Source organism: Doryrhamphus excisus, linkage group LG2, assembly GCF_037039965.1.
Source record: "Doryrhamphus excisus strain RoL-2023G ecotype Guam linkage group LG2, RoL_Dexc_Guam_v1.1, whole genome shotgun sequence".
Taxonomy (NCBI): Eukaryota; Metazoa; Chordata; class Actinopteri; order Syngnathiformes; family Syngnathidae; genus Doryrhamphus; species Doryrhamphus excisus.
Window position 1 is genome coordinate 22,651,570 of NC_136358.1, and position 19,554 is coordinate 22,671,123.

Below are 19,554 nucleotides of genomic sequence, written 5' to 3' on the forward strand. Positions count from 1 at the left end.
ACTGTGTTTCTCTGGGAATTATAATAATAATAATAATAATAATACATTTTGAGAATGTGAGTGTGAATGGTTGTTTGTCTGTATGTTCCCTGTGATTGGCTGGCGACCAGTCCAGGGTGGACCCCGCCTATCGCCCGAAGGCAGCTGGGATAGGCTCCAGCACCCTCGCGACCCTCGTGAGGAAAAGCGGTAGAAAACGAATGAATGAATGAATACATTTTAAGTTTGCATGTTCTCCCCATGCTTGCGTGGATTTTCTCCGGGTACTCCGGTTTCCTCCCACATTCCAAAAACATGCTAGGTTAATTGGCCACTCCAAATTGTCCATAGGTATGAATGTGAGTGTGAATGGTTGTTTGTCTATATGTGCCCTGTGATTGGCTGGCCACCAGTCAGGGGTGTTCCCTGCCTCTCGCCCGAAGACAGCTGGGATAGGCTCCAGCATCCCCGCGACCCTTGTGAAGAAAAAGCAGTAGAAAATGAATGAATGAATAATAAATTTTATTTGTATAGCGCTTTTCAAAATACTCAAAGACACTTTACAGAAGAATGGAGTTGAATAAAAGCAAGTAAACAGAGCAAAAAATACATTAAAATACAACATTCATTGGTTAATACACAGTTAAAACATGAGTAAAAGCGGGCGGGGCACAGCAGTCAGATATAAAAAGTTAGACATTAAAAACAGATTTAAAGAGGTGGGTTTTTAGTTGTTTTTTGAAACTGGGAAGGTCAGGGCAAGCACGGAGTGAATGGGGCAAAGAGTTCCAGAGGGTGGGGGCAGCGATGGAGAAGGCTCTGTCACCCCAGGTTCGGAGCTTGGTCTTTAAGGGGAGTGCCAGGAGGTTAGAGTCTGAGGAGCGAAGGGGACGCGGGGGATTGTGTGGATGGAGCAGGTCTGTGAGATATGGGGGGGGGTCAGATCGTGGAGGCCTTTGTAGGTTATGAGAAGAACCTTGAAGTGAATGCGTTGGGGGACGGGAAGCCAGTGGAGGTTTTTGAGGACAGGGGTAATGTGTTCACAGGAGCGGGTGGAGGTGAGGAGGCAGGCAGCGGAATTCTGAATATATTGTAGTTTGTTGAGGGTTTTGGACGGTGTACCGTAGAGAATACTGTTGCAGTAGTCCATTCTGGTTGGGATGAATGCATGGATCAGGGACTCAGTGGCAGAGAATGTACGTGATGGACGGAGTCGGACTAGGTTCTTTGATGGAAATGTACGTATGTAGGGAATACTGTGGGAGTATGCGGAATTGAATAATGCAAGTTGTTTGTTCTCTGTATGACCCGGTGTCAGTTTGTCAAGCCCGTTTCTGGTGAGGGTTTGACTACGCGAGGGCTGCCCTTTGTCACAGATTCAGTTCATGACTTTTATGGACGGAATCTTGGATTCTGGTTTGGTGCCTGCCAGATTGGGTCTCCTAATCGAGCCGTGACCTTCAACTCTCACTGGATCGGTTCGCAGCCGAGTGTGACGCGGCCGGGATGAGAATCAGCAACTCAAAAATCTGACTCCATGGTTCTTGCCCGAAAAAGGATGGAGTTCCATCTCCGGGTCAGACTACCTTGTGGGAGGATGGAAACGCGAGATTTGACAGGCGAATTGGTCCAAGAGAGCTAAGCCGAAGCAGGAAAGCTCCCAATTTACCGGTATTTATCTACGTTCATACCCTCACCTAAGGACACACCATTTTGTGTTCAGTTGTGTTGTCATTGACTAATATTGAAATCATTTTTACTATCTGAAACATTTAAGTGACAAACATTCATTCATTCATTTTCTACCGCTTTTTCCTCATGAGGGTCGCGGGGGGTGCTGGAGCCTATCCCAGCTGTCTTTGGGCGAGAGGCGGGGTACACCCTGGACTGGTTGCCAGCCAATCACAGGGCACATATAGACAAACAACCATTCACACTCACATTCATACCTTTGGACAAATTGGAGTGGACAATTAACCTAGCATGTTTTTGGAATGTGGGAGGAAACCGGAGTACCCGGAGAAAAGTGACAAACATGCAAAAGAAAAATAAATCGGGAAGGTGGCAAACACTTTTCCACACCATTGTACTTCAATTTATCATAAACAATATGTAGAACATGCCTACATTGTGTGCTTGTTCATGAGCAAGTATGGATCAGAACCATCACACTCCTCTTGATGCTGTTTGAAAGTGTACAATGCCAAAATGGTTACTAGCTTATTCCCTAACTTACGGACCTGTGATGGCTCATGGTGACCGTGGTCTTCAGGGGAGATAATATGGATTGTGCTGGACGGCCCCGTGGACGCCATCTGGATCGAGAATCTCAACTCCGTGCTGGACGACAACAAGACCCTCACGCTGGCCAACGGTGACCGTATCACCATGTCGCCAGCCTGCAAGCTGGTGTTTGAAGTGCATAACATCGAGAACGCTTCCCCGGCCACAGTTTCCCGCGTCGGTATGGTTTTCATGAGCTCTTCGGCTCTTAGCTGGGCACCCATACTTAAGGTAATGTTGTCACCAGTGCAGACCAGATGCTTCTCTCAAGGAGGGGGTTGAATGCGACGCTTTGTTTTAAAGGGTTGGACGAACAAGCGTAACGCTGACGAAGCGGAGAACATCATTATTTTGTATGACAAGATATTTTGGGACGCTTATACGTTCATGAGGCTGAACCTGAAGCCCAAGATGGCATTTCTGGAGTGCAACTACATCATGCAGGTAGAAAACTTTCAAGGAAACACAACTGTAAATATATTAAAAATAACCTGTTCCTGATTTGGATACATCCCTCAGTCTGTCAACCTGCTGGAGGGTCTCATCCCAACCAAGCAGATGGGTGGCCTGGTCGGCGACAAACACCTGGAGCGCCTTTTTGTCTTCTGCCTCATGTGGAGTCTAGGCTCTCTTTTGGAGTTGGACGACCGCGACAAACTAGAGTCTTTTTTCCGAGAACACACATGCAATATTGACTTGCCTCACACCCAGCAGGGGGAGACCATATTTGAGTACATGGTGGATACGGATGGTACGCTCACTTCCTCTTAACTTGGTTTACTTGTGTTACCTGTTGACATGGACTTGTTGTTCCAGGTCAGTGGTGTCACTGGAACAACCACGTAGGCCAGTATGAATATCCACAAGACCACGTGCCTGACTACTCCTCCATTCTTGTTCCCAATGTCGATAACACGAGGACCGCTTTCTTGCTGGACACCATCGCCAAGCAACACAAGGTGACATGCTTTCTTTAAAACATAATGAAAATGTACAATTACCCATGTTGGCGGCACAGTGGTCGAGTGGTTAGCGCGCAGACCTCACAGCTAGGAGACCAGGGTTCAATTCCACCCTCGGCCATCTCTGTGTGGAGTGCATGCGTGGGTTTTCTCCGGGTACTCCGGTTTCCTCCCACATTCCAAAAACATGCTAGGTTAATTGGTGACTCCAAATTGTCCATAGGTATGAATGTGAGTGTGAATGGTTGTTTGTCTATATGTGCCCTGTGATTGGCTGGCCACCAGTCCAGGGTGGACCCCACCTCTCGCTCGAAGACAGCTGGGATAGGCTCCAGCACCCCCGCGACCCTCGTGAGGAAAAAGCGGTAGAAAATGAATGAATGAATTACCCATGTTCAATTCTCCCAACAGGCCGTCTTGCTGATTGGTGAGCAAGGGACAGCCAAGACGGTGATGATTAAAAGCCACGCCAAGAAATTTGACCCTGAGACAGACCTGTTCAAGTCCCTGAACTTCTCATCCGCCACAGAACCCATCATGTTTCAGGTAAAAGACTCTCTAAAGCTCTAGAGCTGTAAAAGAGTTGCAATACATCCGGAATGCTGCTGCTCGAGTCATGAATAGAACCAGGAAATATGACCACAGTAGTCCAGGGTTTTAGGTCTCTGCATTGGCTTCCTGTCAGACTTCAAAACAGCTCTGCTAACCACAGTAAGGCTGCATTTCAGTCTGGTCATCCAGAAGATGTGAGACAATCATCAACTTTGGCAATATTCAAACGCTTCTATTCAACTCATCACTTTTTAAATGATCATTTTTTTGACCCTTTGTGTTGAGTCGTGGACTCCTATAGAGCAGCTACACACAATAACCAGCACAGAAAACTTTATAGATCTTCTAGAATCTGCACCTATTCCAGCTGAATTTCCTTTGATTTGTGCTTCTCGACAAAATGGTCTGTTCCTCCGGGCGTGCCCACTCCGCTGTGATTGGTCATGTGCCCAAAGTGCTTCCTAACTGTGAACCATATATAAGAAAGTCCGCCCCTCTATGACACCAGAATACAACATTCAAACTACATTTGTAGGTCAGAAAAGTGGAAAAAGCATCATAGGTCCCCTTTATTATTATTTTTTGTTTTATGGAATGATTTTATGAAATTGTATGTAATGGTCTGAAAATAATTTATGAAGTTATTTTAGCCTTCTTTGATGTAAAGTAAGGATCGACCGATACATAGGCCGGCCGATATATCGGGCCGATATTTGCGTTTTTCCTTGTATCGGTATCGGCCGATACGCGCATGGGATTGCCGATATATTTTCCGCCGCATTATTTGCAGTCAGGCAACACAAAGCTGCCCCGGCGGCAGAGGACCCCGCAACACACGTAGTTGCGATACCCCGCCCCCACTGTTGAACCACATCAAGGCCGTGTTTTTACAAGTAATAGTTAGCTTCCTTTTAACACTTTACTAAGCCCATCACATTTCACTGCGTGATCGCTAGGCATAACAGTTTAAGTCATGGTGTGACAACAAGAAAGCCCAAAAACATCACATACCAACGCAACAGAAGAATAAAAGCACTCTCACTAGTTGAGCAGAACAAGAATGAACAACTATGCAACTTTAAATGCGTGAAACTTTAAATGCTGTGTGTGTGTGTATAAGGAATTGGAGCAGTCGTGTCTGCTTTAGGGGTCTTAGGGGTCTTTATCGTGCCCAACACGAACTTTAATGATGAGAGAAATGTTTTATATATTGTACTAAATTGTGTCAGTGTGATGTTTTTGTGTGTGTGTGTGGAGGGGGGGTAGGGTGCACGTCATGCTGCGGAGGAGCAGTCATCACATCGATGCTAGATAAAACTTAAAATACGACAGAAATGTTTTGCACATGGTTGAATATTTATTCCTTTTAAAGTTGATAATGCCGTTTAAATGTGTGTTTAAGAAAGCTGAATCCTACTGTGTTCAGTGTTTACATTTCAATAAATATTTGGAATATTTGTTATCATGGTCATTTTTTCATGTAAATTGAGGGAGCAAAAGCAGTATCGGCCACAAATATCAGCCCAAGCTAAATCGGCCATCGGCTAAGTGTGATGGAAAAAAATTGGTATCGGCATCGGCCCCAAAAAAAACACATCGGTCGATCCCTAATATAAAGCACTCAGAATGACCTTGTGTACAAATTGTGCTCTTACTTTGCAGAGAAGAGTACTAATCCCAACACTTGCTATGCTGTTATATCATGATGTGGGGTGCATACGACCACCACATATAAATGAATATATGACTGTTGGAAGGCAAGAGTTGTCTGTTACATGGATAATGTTTTGTCATTGCAGCGCACGGTGGAGAGCTACATTGAGAAGAGGATCGGCAGCACTTATGGACCGCCAGGGGGCCGCAGGATGTCAGTCTTTGTGGATGACATCAATATGCCTCTTGTCAATGAATGGGGAGATCAGGTGTGTGTGTAAACTCCAAATTATTAATAAGCTGTCCAAATATTCCCGGAGAGACTCTGAGTAGAACCGCTACTCCTCCGCATTGAGAGGAGCCAGATGAGGTGGCTCGGGCATCTGGTTAGGATGCCCAGGGTTTGCATCGTTAGGGTCTTCATAGTACATGACGGATGTCTTACAGATTACCAACGAGATAGTCCGCCAAATGATGGAAATGGGCGGCATGTACAACTTAGACAAGCCGGGAGACTTCATCACGATTGTGGACGTGCAAATGTTGGCCGCCATGATCCACCCCGGCGGCGGACGAAACGACATCCCGCAGCGGCTTAAGAGGCAGTTCACCGTCTTCAACTGCACGCTGCCGTCCAACACCTCCATCGACAAGATCTTCGGTAGCCAAACATTAAACATCTATGAAATTATCATATTTGTTTTTAACACTCGTTCCTATAGGCGTGATTGGCTGCGGCTATTTCGACGAGTGCAGGAAGTTCAAGCCTCAAATAACAGTTATGGTGAAGAAGCTTGTGTCAGCTGGGAGGATCGTATGGCAGTGGACCAAGGTAACCCGTGGATTATTTTCCGTACATTTAGGATGTATTCATGCATGTCGACATGACACATGCAACAGATAAAGATGCTGCCGACGCCCTCCAAGTTCCACTACATCTTCAACTTGCGAGACTTGTCCAGGATCTGGCAGGGAATGCTGAAGGTGGAGGCGGAGCAGTGCAACGACTTGAACATCCTCATGTCCCTTTTCAAAAGTGAATGCACTCGGGTCATCGCCGACCGGTATGCGAGTGCCTTTTTTTTGTCTAATTTCTCTTTTTTGTTATTTTGTCCCAACAAAATACTGAGAATCATGAGCAATAGTCAATTAAAACTGCTACTATCAACAAGTAAGACAGGTTAGTCTTGCTTAGGGGTTCTCCCATCAGGATTTTATGATGCTGATACAGATAATCCATGAGTGAAATGGTCCGATCCCATATTCATTCATTCATTTTCTACCGCTTTTTCCTCACGAGGGTCGCGGGGGTGCTGGAGCCTATCCCAGCTGCCTTCTGGCGAGAGGCGGGGTACACCTTGGACTGGTCGCCAGCCAATCACAGGGCACATATAAACAAACAACCATTCACATATAGACAAACAACCATTCACACTCACATTCATACCTATGGACAATTTGGAGTCTCCAATTAACCTATCATGTTTTTGGAATGTGGGAGGAAACCGGAGTACCCAGAGAAAACCCACGCATGCATGGGGAGAACATGCAAACTCCACACAGAGCTGGCCGAGGAATTGAACCCTGGTCTCCTAGCTGTGAGGTCTGCATGCTAACCACTGGACCGCCGTGCCGCCCCCCGATCCCATATATGCAGTGTAAATGTTTAGATGTACTACTGGCTATATTAAGGATCACCAAGGTTTTTCTAGTGAGATTAACTTTTACAGAATGAAAATGTCCAAGAGCTACTCATTTTTGTAACATTTATTGTCAAGCCAAAATAACCCAATATGCTTGTTTTACAGAACATGAACAAAATGCTGGTATCCACACCTTTTCTATTTCACAATACATTTTTTTTCTAGTCTACTCACATTATTCACTGGATACCTGAATGAAAAGCAGGTTTAGCCACCTCTGCTGGGTCCCTCCAGCCGCATTCGCTGCCCTCTGACTTCCTCTTATGTACCCAGAGAGGAGATGGTGTGATGGTTGGGACTGGGGCTTTATTGCCGGATGATCACATTGCCTGCCTCAAACTCGCCACACCCTGCCAAGTGGTGACCCCCCCCCCCCCCCCCAAAAAAAAATGCCGCATCATTTTAAAACTTTTCAAAGCACCACCCCAATGAGACATTTTTGAGGCACGTTTGGCAGGGTGCAAAACTTGTCACTCTCACTTATATCACGGATGATCACATGTCAACACACGGCAGACATGCTTGTTCTCGGTCCTGCAGCTGATCGGCGGAGAGGAGATATCATCCTTTTTACACTGATATCGGCCGATACCAATTGGTAGCCGATCGATCGGAGCACCTCTAGTCTTAATAAATTAACAAATAAGAATCCAATGAAATATGTAAAAATATTTACCAAACAAAATATCAAAATACCAAACTTGTAAATAATTCCAGTATCAACTGGGAAAAAGAAAGATTCCGATTTGAACCGATATTTCGTCTTTGTGCCAATATGGGCATCATTACAGATCAGTGTGATTGTCTTTAGGTTCATATGTGCTGAAGATAAAGAGTGGTTTGAGAACGCTGTGAGCCGTGTGGTCAAAGAACACGTCGACCCCAGCCTGGTCTCAGGGCTTCACAAGGATCCATACTTTGTCGACTTCCTGAGAGAGGCCCCTGAGCCGACAGGCGAAGAAGATGAAAACGCCTCTTTTGATGCCCCCAAAATTTATGAACTGGTATGAACTTGGTCGCTGTTCTGTTCTCACTGTTGACTGACTTGGGGAATCTTTCTCCCAGGTGCCGTCTTTTGCGTTCCTAGAAGAGAAGCTGAGGTTCTATCAGGCCAAACACAACGACGAAGTCAGGGGCGCACACATGGACTTGGTGTTCTTCACAGACGCCATGACTCACTTGGTCAAGGTACAGCCACCATTTGCAATGACGCTCGCAGGACGTCCTCGCTTATCGACTGTCAATCATTTCTCTTTTAGATCTCACGCGTCATTCGCACAGACACTGGCAACGCCCTGCTGGTGGGAGTGGGAGGATCGGGAAAGCAGAGTTTGACTCGTCTGGCCTCGTACATAGCAGGATACCAAGTCAATCAGATCACACTGACGAAGTGAGCAGTGGACAATGTGGAGCTTTGTGCTGATAAAACCATTGCTAGCTAACTTAAAGGGGAACTTGCCCATCATTCGCAATACTTATGTGAACAAATATTTATCATATTTATCTGTCACAGTCCACATGCGCTCATTGGACTGCTTTGGGGCAACAATCATGGTAATTCTCATTGTTTACACGTTTTTAATGGATGAAATTCATTCTTCAGGTCTTACAACATATCGAACTTCATGGATGACCTGAAAAAGTTGTACAAATCAACTGGTGCCGATGGCCGCGGAAACACTTTTCTTTTCACCGACAACGAAATCAAACAGGAAGCCTTCTTGGAGTACCTCAATAATGTACTTTCTTCTGGAGAGGTGAGGACCTTATTTTTATGTGAGAGAAATGATAGATTTTTCTCGAGGTCAGTGCTCATAAAGTCCCTTTTGCATAATCATCCATCCATCCATCCATTTTCCTCCGCTTATCCGGGTCCGGGTCGCGGGGGCAGCAGTCTTAGTAGGGAAGCCCAGACTTCCCGGTCCCCGGCCACCTCCTCCAGCTCCACCGGGAGGACACCAAGGCGCTCCCAGGCCAGCTGTGAGACATAGTCCCTCCAGCGTGTCCTAGGTCTGCCCCGGGGCCTTTTCCCGGCTGGGCATGCCCGTAACACCTCACCAGGGAGGTGTCCGGGAGGCATCCGGACTAGATGCCCGAGCCACCTCAACTGACTCCTCTCGATGTGAAGGAGAAGCGGCTCTACTCTGAGCCCCTCCCGGATGACTGAGCTCCTCACCCTATTTCTTAGGGTGAGTCCAGCTACCCTACGGAGGAAACTCATTTCAGCCGCCTGTATCCGCCATCTCATTCTTTGGGTCATGACCCAAAGCTCATGACCATAGGTGAGGGTGGGAACATAGATCGACCGGTAAATTGAGAGCTTTGCCTTCCGGCTCAGCTCTCTTTTCACCACGACGGTCCGGGACAGCGACCACATTACTGCCGAGGCTGCACCGATCCGTCTGTCGACCTCACGCTCCAACTTTCCCTCACTCGTGAACAAGACCCCGAGATACGTAAACTCCTCCACCTGGGGCAGGACCTCATTCCCAACCCGGAGGGAGCACTCCACCCTGAGAACCATGGCCTCTGATTTGGAGGTACTGAGTCTCATTCCAGACGCTTCACACTCAGATGCAAACCATCCCAGTAAACGCTGAAGGTCGCAGCCCAAAGAAGCCATAAGAACCACATCATCTCCAAATAGCAGAGATGAGATTCTAAGGCCCCCGATCTGGACTCCCTCAACACCGTGGCTGCGCATAGAAATTCTGTCCATGAAAATTGTGAACAGAATCGGTGACAAAGGCAGCCTTGGCGGAGGCCAGTGTTTACCGGAAACAGGCTCAACTTCCTACTGGCAATGCGAACCAGACTCCTGCCCCGTTTGTACAAAGACCGGATAGCACGTAGTAGCGCGCCACCAATCCCGTACTCCCAGAGCACCCCCCAAAGGACGCCACGAGGGACACGGTCGAATGCCTTTTCCAGATCCACAAAGCACATGTAGACTGGTTGGGCAAACTCCCATGCACCCTCAAGCACCCTCTGAGGGTGTAGAGCTGGTCCAGTGTTTTGCACAACAGAGGCCTTAAATAAATATGCTCTCTTGTGGTGCAGGTGTCCAACCTCTTTGCCAAAGACGAAATCCAAGAGATTACCCAAAACCTGATCCCAGTGATGAAGAAGGAATTTCCTCGCATTCCACCAACGTTTGACAACCTCTACGACTACTTCATATCACGCGCCCGAAAGAATCTACACGTTGTCCTCTGTTTTTCGCCGGTACGTTTTTCACAGGAAATGTGTGTACATGGATGAAAAGCTGAAAACTGTTTTTTCTGGCATCTGTTCATGTTGTCAGGTGGGACCGAAGTTCCGCTCCAGGTCCCTGAAGTTCCCGGGGTTGATATCTGGCTGCACCATGGACTGGTTCGCCCCTTGGCCGGAGGACGCTTTGGTGGCTGTGGCCCATCACTTCCTGTCAGAGTTCCCTATTGTTTGCTCAAAAGAGGTAAAAGCCTCCATGGTGACCACGATGGGCGTGTACCACCGCAAAGTGTCTGAGACATGTGAGAGCTACTTTGAAAGGTAGACCACTTTGATATAAAAACAGCATTTTTAACGTTTTATAGTCCTTAAAACCGGGCTTTTCTTGTTTTTCAGATTCAGGAGGAGAACTCATGTCACCCCAAAGTCTTACCTCTCATTCATAAATGGATATAAAACGCTCTACCATCAAAATCACGAGCACATCAACACATTAGCCGAACGCATGAATGTCGGTAAGGATGACATATTGGAATTGTTTGTTCCGACAGACAGACAGACGAAGGTTCTTTTAGCAAGTTCTCCTGGGAAAACGTTGTTTTGTGTGCCGAGAACTAATGCTGATGATTTGTTTGTCCATTCTATTCGCTTTTGACAAACACACACTCCCCTGTTCCACTCCAGCAAACTTTTGTGTTGGTGCTGGATTGAGTTTGAGGCCGGGGTGACGCTGGTTTGCCTGCAAACTGACTTGACACCATGTTTATTTTCAATCTTACATGACTATATGTTTACAATGAAACTAGTTTGCTGTCGTATACACAAATGAGAAGGGGCTTTCATTCATTACATTTCAACATTACTACATTTTAATATCATGCTACATTCATTCATTTTCTACTGCTTATCCTCATGAGGGTCGCGGGGTACTGGAAAAAATATGGAAAAACATGACCTCACCAATATGGAAAAACATGAACATGCATATTTTTCTTATTTCAGTGCATTCTAAAGATACAAAAACGGCTAAAATGATGCTAAGAATGCATTTAATGGGAAACACTTATTCCGCTTCGGGCTGGGTGAGGGTCGCGGGGGTGCTGGAGCCTATCCCAGCTGTCTTCGGGCGAGAGGTGGGGTACACCCTGGACTGGTGGCAAGCCAATCACAGGGCACATGTAGACAAACAACCATTCACACTCACATTCATACCTATGGACAATTTGGAGTGGCCAATTAACCTAGCATGTTTTTGGAATGTGGGAGGAAACCGGAGTACCCGGAGAAAACCCACGCATGCACGGGGAGAACATGCAAACTCCACACAGAGATGGCCGAGGGTGGGATTGAACTCCAAGCTGTGAGGTTTGCGCGCTAACCACTCGACCGCCGTGCAGCCCTCATGCTACATTGGCCTAACAAAATGACACAAACTGACTGACAGCTCGAACTTCTAAGTTGCTTCTGTGAAGCTGTGAAGTTGTCATGTTTTTTTTTCTCCCTAAATAATCACATTTTATTTAAAAACTGCATTTTGTTTTTGTAACTGAAATGTAAGGAACTCTTTTTGCTGTATAAAGTCAGGTTTGGTGCATACTGTATAAAGACGCTGTAGGGACACATACTACTGTTTGAACACCAAAAAGAGAATTTTGAGTTACTCCATGTAATTTTGTATTGCAGGCTTGAACAAACTGATGGAGGCTAGCGTGTCAGTGGCTAAGCTTTCCAAAGAACTTGAAGTCAGCGAGAAAGAGTTGGTGGTGGCCTCCGCCAAAGCTGACAAGGTTTGTTGATTATTAGCACGGCACACACACGTTGGGGGTGGGGGGGGGGGATTTGTAGTATTCATCCAATCCAATCCAATCCATTTTATTTATATTGCACATTTTATAAACAGAGTTTCCAAAGTGCTGCACCGACTAGTAAAATAAAAAGTAATAATCCAAAACTAAAAGTAAAAAATAAAGCAGTAAAATAGATATTAAAAACAAGACGCAAAGCAATAAAAATATAAAAAATAAAACCAATAAAAAAAAATACGACCATACGACTATATAAAATAAAAGTGGGTTTTAAGACGAGACTTAAAGTTTTCGATGTTGGGGGCCTTTTTTACTTGGGAGGGGCGAGAGTTCCATAGCTTGGGGCCAACCACAGAAAAGGCTTGGTCTCCCCTGGTCTTAAGTCTCGTCTTGGGCACTACAAGTTGGATCTGGCCCTCGGACCTCGGTGAGCGTGCTGGAGAGTAAATTTGGATGAGGTCCGAGATGTATTTAGGGGATTTCATGGCACATGAAATACCTTCCATGATACAAATGTTTGTGATACAATGTGTTTCACTCTCATATGTCAGGTGTTAGCCGAGGTGATGATTCGAAATGAGGCCGCCACTAAGATAAAGAACGAAGTCCAAACTGTGAGTGACAAAGCCCAGAAGATCGTGGAGGAGATCACGTACGAGAAGGCCATCGCCGAGGAAAAACTGGAGGCGGCCAAGCCAGCGTTGATGGAGGCCGAGGCTGCTCTGAATGTGAGATTTTTGTCATTTCAGCAAACCACTTGTAGCGCATCCCTGCTGACGGCGTGTTCACAAAACTGCAGACCATCAAACCCGCCGACATTGCCACTGTGAGAAAACTGGCCAAGCCTCCGCACCTGATCATGAGGATCATGGACTGCTGCCTGCTGCTCTTCCAAAGGAAGCTAGAAACCGTCACCATGGATCCAAATCTGCCCTGTATCAAGCCCTCATGGGGGGACGCCCTCAGGGTACGGACACTGATTTGTCCTTGTGTCTGTTCTGCGCGGCTCACATTGTTCCACCTTCATTCCTTCTCCAGCTGATGGGCAGCACAGGCTTTTTGGCCAACCTCCAGCAATTTGTCAAGGACAAGATCAACGAGGAGACGGTGGAACTTTTGCAGCCCTACTTTGACATGGAGGACTACACCATGGAGAACGCCAAGAAAGTGTGTGGCAGCGTTGCCGGCTTGCTCGCCTGGACTAAAGCCATGGCCACTTTCTATGACATCAACAAGGAAGTGCTGCCACTCAAGGTGAGTTTGGAAGATCGGTCAAGTCTTAGCCTTTGTGTTGCGCTTGAGGCAACAGATTGGTGTCATCACACAATTCAAATCAATGACACTGTTCAGCCTACCGTGCAACAGGATTCCCATCGAGGAAACCTGGAAAATTACTAATTTTCCAGCCATGGAAAAAATATGGAAACACATGACCCCACCAATATTGAAAAACATGAACATGTATATTTAGTGCATTCTAAAGATACAAAAACGGCTAAAAAGATGCTAAGAATGCATTTAATGGGAAACACTTATTCCACTTCGGGCTGGGCGAGGGTCGTGGGGGGTGCTGGAGCCTATCCCATCTGTCTTCAGGCGAGAGGCGGTGTACACCCTGGACTGGTCGCCGGCCAATCACCAGGCACATATTGACAAACAACCATTCACACTCACATTCATACCTATGGACAATTTGGAGTGGCCAATTAACCTAGCACAGGGGTGCTCATTAAGTCGATCGCGATCTACCGGTCGATCGCGGAGGTGGTACTGGTCGATCGCGGCGTGACATTAAAAAAATATCATCCTAGCATCAATGCCGTCACTTGATTGATATACCGGGCAGCCATTCAGATGACAACTGAATGTTGCCCTTCGGGTGACCAATCAAATCAAACAACGTCTCTAAGTGCAGCAGAACTTACGATGTCAGTCTATCATCCATCCCCGTTACTTGATTGACATACAGGACAACCAGTCAGATGACAACTGAATTTTGACCTTTAGGTCACCGCTCATGCGTAAACAACGATGCAAAGTGCTAAGCTAGTCGGCGAATTGCGTCAGATTTTAAGCCCTCGCTAAAGTTTATGGTCACTAAAATGAGTGAAGTAGCTGGACCAAGTAAAAAGGCAAAAACATATCACTTCCATACGGAATGGAAGGTGGACTTTTTTTTTACAATGTCTTTTTCGAAGTGCGTTTGCCTGGCTAACCTGGCTAACCTGGCTAACCTGGCTAACCTGGCTAACCTGGCTAACCTGGCTATCAGCAGCTACTGTCCGGACTATGCATCCCTGGCTGATTCAATTCAGTGCAAGTCATCAAAGTAAACTCAGGTAATTACAAAAAATGTTAATAGTTAATTATGTGTGTTTTGCAATATTGGCTCATTTGGTTATGTAAGGTATATCAACATACATTGTACGTACAAATAATCCTCAATACATTTGAAAATAAATAGATGTTTTGAAATAGATAGATCATTTTGACTCGGTCATTTTAAAAGTAGCTCGCATGCTGAAAAAGTGTGAGCACCCCTGACCTAGCATGTTTTTGGAATGTGGGAGGAAACCGGAGTACCCAGAGAAAACCCACGCATGCACGGGGAGAACATGCAAACTCCACACAGAGATGGCCGAGGGTGGAATTGAACTCAGGTGTCCGAGTTGTGAAGTTGCAGCCCCCTTTTGTGACGTTTTTAGTGTTTATTAGTGTTTTATTTATGACTTTCTTATTGTTTTCATGCCATTCCGACCACTTAAGCAAGTGTGCAGCTATGGATGTTCATCTTATTACGTTAGTACTTTGCCGCTTGCGCCATTGTTGACACTCGGGAGCAGCTGTTGGCTTTGATCATCCCTTCGCTACGCCGAATGATCGGATATCCCCGCGGTGATATGGAGGTGGAGAGGCTGCATAGCGGGAGTGAACAGCGAAAAAGACTGTATAAAGGAACTTTTTACTGACCATACTATCTTGTTGTCTGTGGCCGTAGGCTAATCTTGCAGTTCAGGAAGTGCGCTACAGAAAGGCCAGCAATGAGCAAATGGCAGCTCAGGCCACGCTGGCGGAGAAGGAGGCTGAGCTGGCGGTAGTTCAGGCCAGGAGTGACGCCGCAATGAAAGAGAAGCAGGTACCTACTATACATATCGTTTACCGGTCGAGCATCTCTGATCTAACTTTTCAATGTCCTCCAGGAACTGGTGAATCGTTCGGAGATGTGCAAGAACAAAATGCAGGCAGCCTCAGACCTTATCGGTGGGCTGAGTAACGAAAAGGTGCGCTGGACTCAGCAGAGTAAGGAATTTAAATCCCAGATCAAAAGGTAAATGAAGCGTTTACATCATTTCAAAGTAGAACACTTTGGAGTTGAAGTCTTTTTTTCAATACACCTGAAGACTTAACAGCTGGAATAGGTGCAGATTCTGGAAGATCTAGAAAGTTTACTGTGCAGGTTATTGTGTGTAGCTGCTCTATAGGACCCTACATACATAGGGTCAAAAAGTGAGCATAACAGATACCCTTGAATGAATTTGTATGTTGTCATATACAGTGAACTTCTCCATGGAGTCAAAATGTCCTGTGCTTGTTTTTCCATCAATAGACTGGTGGGTGACGTCCTCCAGCTCACTGGCTTCCTGTCCTACTGTGGTCCCTTCAACCAGCTGTTTCGGGACATGTTGCTGGACATGTGGAAGAATGAACTGGTGACCAATAATATTCCCTTCACAGAAAACCTCAACCTGATCGCTACCTTGGTGGACGCTCCTACAGTAAGAAGACCAAATCTAATCATCTTAATACATCAAGACCACAGTTTGATTCCCAAAGAGTAATGTGTCCTTGTCTTTTCTAGATCAGTGAGTGGAACCTTCAGGGTCTGCCCGGAGATGACCTGTCAGTGCAAAATGGCATCATCGTCACAAAAGCATCCCGCTATCCTCTTCTGGTTGACCCGCAGACTCAAGGAAAGACTTGGATTACCGAAAAGGAAAAAGCCAATTCCCTCCAGGTAAACTTCTCTGCACTTAGAAACAAAGAAATTGAAGCCCCTTGAAAAAAAAACGACCTTGCTGACTGACACCAGGTTGCTAGTTTTGATCCTGCTTGTTGAGTATGAAGTGTCCGTGATCTGACTGGAATCTTTCCATGGTGTCCCAACTCTAAAAGAACAACTACACCCTTCTTAATGGTCATCTCATTCATTCATTTTCTAGCTTATCCTCGCGGGTATGCTGGAGCCTATCCCAGCTGTCTTTCGGCGAGAGACGGGGTACACCCTGGAATTCTGGCCAGCCAATCACAGGGCACATATAGACAAACAACCATTCACACTCACATTCATACCTATGGACAATTTGGAGTCACCAATTAACCTAGCATGTTTTTGGAATGTGGGAGGAAACCGGAGTACCTGGAGGTGTGGGGGTACTTTCTTTTTAGAGTTGGGACACCATGGAAAGATTCCGGTCTGATAATCAACTAAACTAAATAATCAAATAAACAACCATTCACACCACACTCACTTTCATACCTAAATTAGCCCTGGACCCACATTTTAGACATTTGTGAACCATGATCCAAATCTCACCGTGGGTGTCGTCTCGCTTACAGATCACCTCTCTCAACCATAAGTTCTTTCGTACGCATTTGGAGGACTCTGTATCTTTGGGGAAGCCTCTGCTTATTGAAGATGTGGGCGAAGAGCTGGACCCCGCCCTGGACAATATCCTTGAGAAGAACTTCTTTAAATCTGGATCCAACTTCAAGGTAATCCGAGCAAAAGCAAAGACAAGATTTAAGTGAAATACTTCCTAGTTGACGTAAGACGTTACAAGAGGTTACAAATATATGATGCTAACATGGCCAGCATCCATGTTGACTCACTCACTTGTCAGTCGCACATAACACCAGCCCTAACTATACAAGATAAGTCCTATGTTCACAAAAAGATACATAATTGACAGTTCTATCAAACAAAGGAAGTGGAAAACTTACCAAAATAAAACCATGAACAGCACTAAACATCTTTTTTTTTCTTTGAGTGAAGGTGAAAGTGGGAGACAAAGATGTGGATGTGTCGGCCAATTTCCGTCTCTACATCACCACCAAACTTCCCAATCCATCCTATACCCCCGAGGTGAGCGCCAAGACGTCCATTATTGACTTCACAGTCAACATGAAGGGCCTCGAGGACCAGCTACTGGGTCGCGTCATCCTGGCGGAGAAGAAGGTTATTTTTCGTCTTTCCAGAATGGATGTAGTCATGCCGATGTTGCATAACTGAAGACTCAATGTTTGTGGCAGGAACTGGAGGCGGAACGCTTGAAGCTGATTGAGGACGTGACGTCCAACAAGAGGAAGATGCAGGAGCTGGAAGACAACTTGCTGTACAAACTCAGCACCACTAAAGGTTACAAGTATTTTTTATTTACCATATATCGACTTAGTTTAACAGTTTCCAAAAACATGAGAACAGAATGTCAGGGTGCCTGGGTAAGAAAAGATCATATTTTGTATGACTTTCATTAGCTTGGAGGACTCCATCCATATGACTCAGTAATTGATAAAATCATATGTAATGATAAATAAAGCACTCCCTCGTAACATGGTTAAAGAGTTGAAACTCCTCCTGACGGGAGACTCTGCTAGCTGTTTTGTTCCGTTGTGGAAAATTAGTAAAAGTTGTATCGTGCAGCTCTTAGAGTGCTTGGATCCAGATCCAGAGACGGTTGGTTCATTCTTGATTGGAGCTCAAACTGCCAATTTATTCTTAATTTCATTCTACGTTTTTGCTAATTTCCACAGCATTTCAGTCCAGCTTCGGCATCCGAATGCCTTCTGTGATCACTCTAAATTTTTATTTTCACACCTTTTCAAAGCTTTTCAGAATTCACACGCAATGTCTGCTGACATTGCATCATCTGGTTATTATTATTATTTATTTTAATTTAATTTAATTTTTTTAATTATTATTATTATTTTTAATGCTATAAGGAAGGGGTCACAGGGCGGCAGGAATCGTTCAGGCACAATGGTATAAAAAAAACAAAATATAATATTTATAATATAATATTTATAATAATATTTTATTTATAGGGCGGGACAGCGGGCGAGTGGTTAGCACGCAGACCTCACAGCTAGGAGACCAGGGTTCAATTCCACCCTCGGCCATCTCTGTGTGGAGTTTGCATGTTCTCCCCGTGCATGCGTGGGTTTTCTCCGGGTACTCCGGTTTCCTCCCACATTCCAAAAACATGCTAGGTTAATTGGCCACTCCAAATTGTCCATAGGTATGAATGTGAGTGTGAATGGTTGTTTGTCTATATGTGCCCTGTGATTGGCTGGCCACCAGTCCAGGGTGTACCCCGCCTCTCGCCCCAAGACAGCTGGGAGAGGCACCAGCACCCCCCACGACCCTTGTGAGGAAAAAGCGGGAGAAAATGAATGAATGAATTTTATTTATATAATATTATAATATATACATATAATAATATTATATATAATATTAAATAATATAAATATTATATTATTATATATAATAATATTTATAATACCAGCTCTCTGGAGGTGATATTGGTAATTTCCAATAAACAAATGATGCTGGTACCTGAATGGCCCAATCCCTGCTCCATATAATAGCTTCTGTTGTGAATTGACATCAACACGCCTGCATGTCTTCAGGTTCCTTGGTGGACGACGACTCCATGATTGGCATCTTGAGCACCACCAAGCAAACGGCCGCCGAGGTCAGCATAAAGCTGAACATCGCCGCAGAGGCAGAAGAGAAGATCAAGGCGGCTCAGTCCGAGTATCGTCCGGTGGCATGCCGAGGCAGCATACTGTACTTCCTCATCACGGAGATGAGCATGGTCAACGTCATGTACCAGACCTCCTTGGGCCAGTTCCTCAAGATCTTTGACATTTCACTAGCAAGGTAAAGTCCAGTCCCGACTTTGCCTCTGTTTTGTGCCTGTTGGGGTTCCTCATCATCAAATCCACTTTGGCAGGTCAGAGAAGTCGGCCAAAACGTCCAAACGAATCGCCAACATCATCGAGTACTTGACTTTCGAAGTGTTCAGGTACACAGTGAGAGGACTGTACGAAAACCACAAGTTCATCTTCACGTTGCTGATGGCCCTCAAGATTGACCTGCAGAACGGGAAGATACAACACAGCCAGTTTCAGATTCTTATCAAAGGTAACATCCTGCTGCTTCAATGATGTCGTTCACGGCTTCTGGACAGGACACTGAAGGGTTTCTACATGCTACAGTATAAGTAGACGGACATGTGGTATGAGTCGCCTCATGGTCCTCAATTCAAAAACTAATGCCAACCTCATTAGAGCATTTTTTTTGGCTTGTAATCGACATGGGTGGGTTAGTTTTACCATTAGTCAAAT

General features: G+C 45.5%; 1 protein-coding gene across 1 annotated transcript in view; it reads left to right on the forward strand.

Moving 5' to 3' along the window:
• LOC131109406 (dynein axonemal heavy chain 8-like) overlaps positions 1-19,554 on the forward strand; it is a 68,165-nt gene that overhangs the window by 39,284 nt on the left and 9,327 nt on the right. The window contains exons 49-77 of the mRNA XM_078789166.1: positions 2,252-2,493; positions 2,566-2,706; positions 2,782-3,013; positions 3,079-3,221; positions 3,636-3,770; positions 5,576-5,698; positions 5,877-6,090; positions 6,152-6,261; positions 6,330-6,493; positions 7,944-8,136; positions 8,198-8,320; positions 8,392-8,522; positions 8,736-8,889; positions 10,193-10,357; positions 10,437-10,663; positions 10,739-10,857; positions 12,026-12,129; positions 12,699-12,875; positions 12,947-13,114; positions 13,186-13,401; positions 15,146-15,283; positions 15,348-15,475; positions 15,755-15,923; positions 16,007-16,162; positions 16,765-16,920; positions 17,201-17,383; positions 17,458-17,563; positions 18,835-19,087; positions 19,161-19,351. Of these exons, the coding sequence (XP_078645292.1) occupies positions 2,252-2,493; positions 2,566-2,706; positions 2,782-3,013; positions 3,079-3,221; positions 3,636-3,770; positions 5,576-5,698; positions 5,877-6,090; positions 6,152-6,261; positions 6,330-6,493; positions 7,944-8,136; positions 8,198-8,320; positions 8,392-8,522; positions 8,736-8,889; positions 10,193-10,357; positions 10,437-10,663; positions 10,739-10,857; positions 12,026-12,129; positions 12,699-12,875; positions 12,947-13,114; positions 13,186-13,401; positions 15,146-15,283; positions 15,348-15,475; positions 15,755-15,923; positions 16,007-16,162; positions 16,765-16,920; positions 17,201-17,383; positions 17,458-17,563; positions 18,835-19,087; positions 19,161-19,351 (4,761 nt within the window). The remainder of the gene's footprint in view (positions 1-2,251; positions 2,494-2,565; positions 2,707-2,781; positions 3,014-3,078; positions 3,222-3,635; positions 3,771-5,575; positions 5,699-5,876; positions 6,091-6,151; positions 6,262-6,329; positions 6,494-7,943; positions 8,137-8,197; positions 8,321-8,391; positions 8,523-8,735; positions 8,890-10,192; positions 10,358-10,436; positions 10,664-10,738; positions 10,858-12,025; positions 12,130-12,698; positions 12,876-12,946; positions 13,115-13,185; positions 13,402-15,145; positions 15,284-15,347; positions 15,476-15,754; positions 15,924-16,006; positions 16,163-16,764; positions 16,921-17,200; positions 17,384-17,457; positions 17,564-18,834; positions 19,088-19,160; positions 19,352-19,554) is intronic.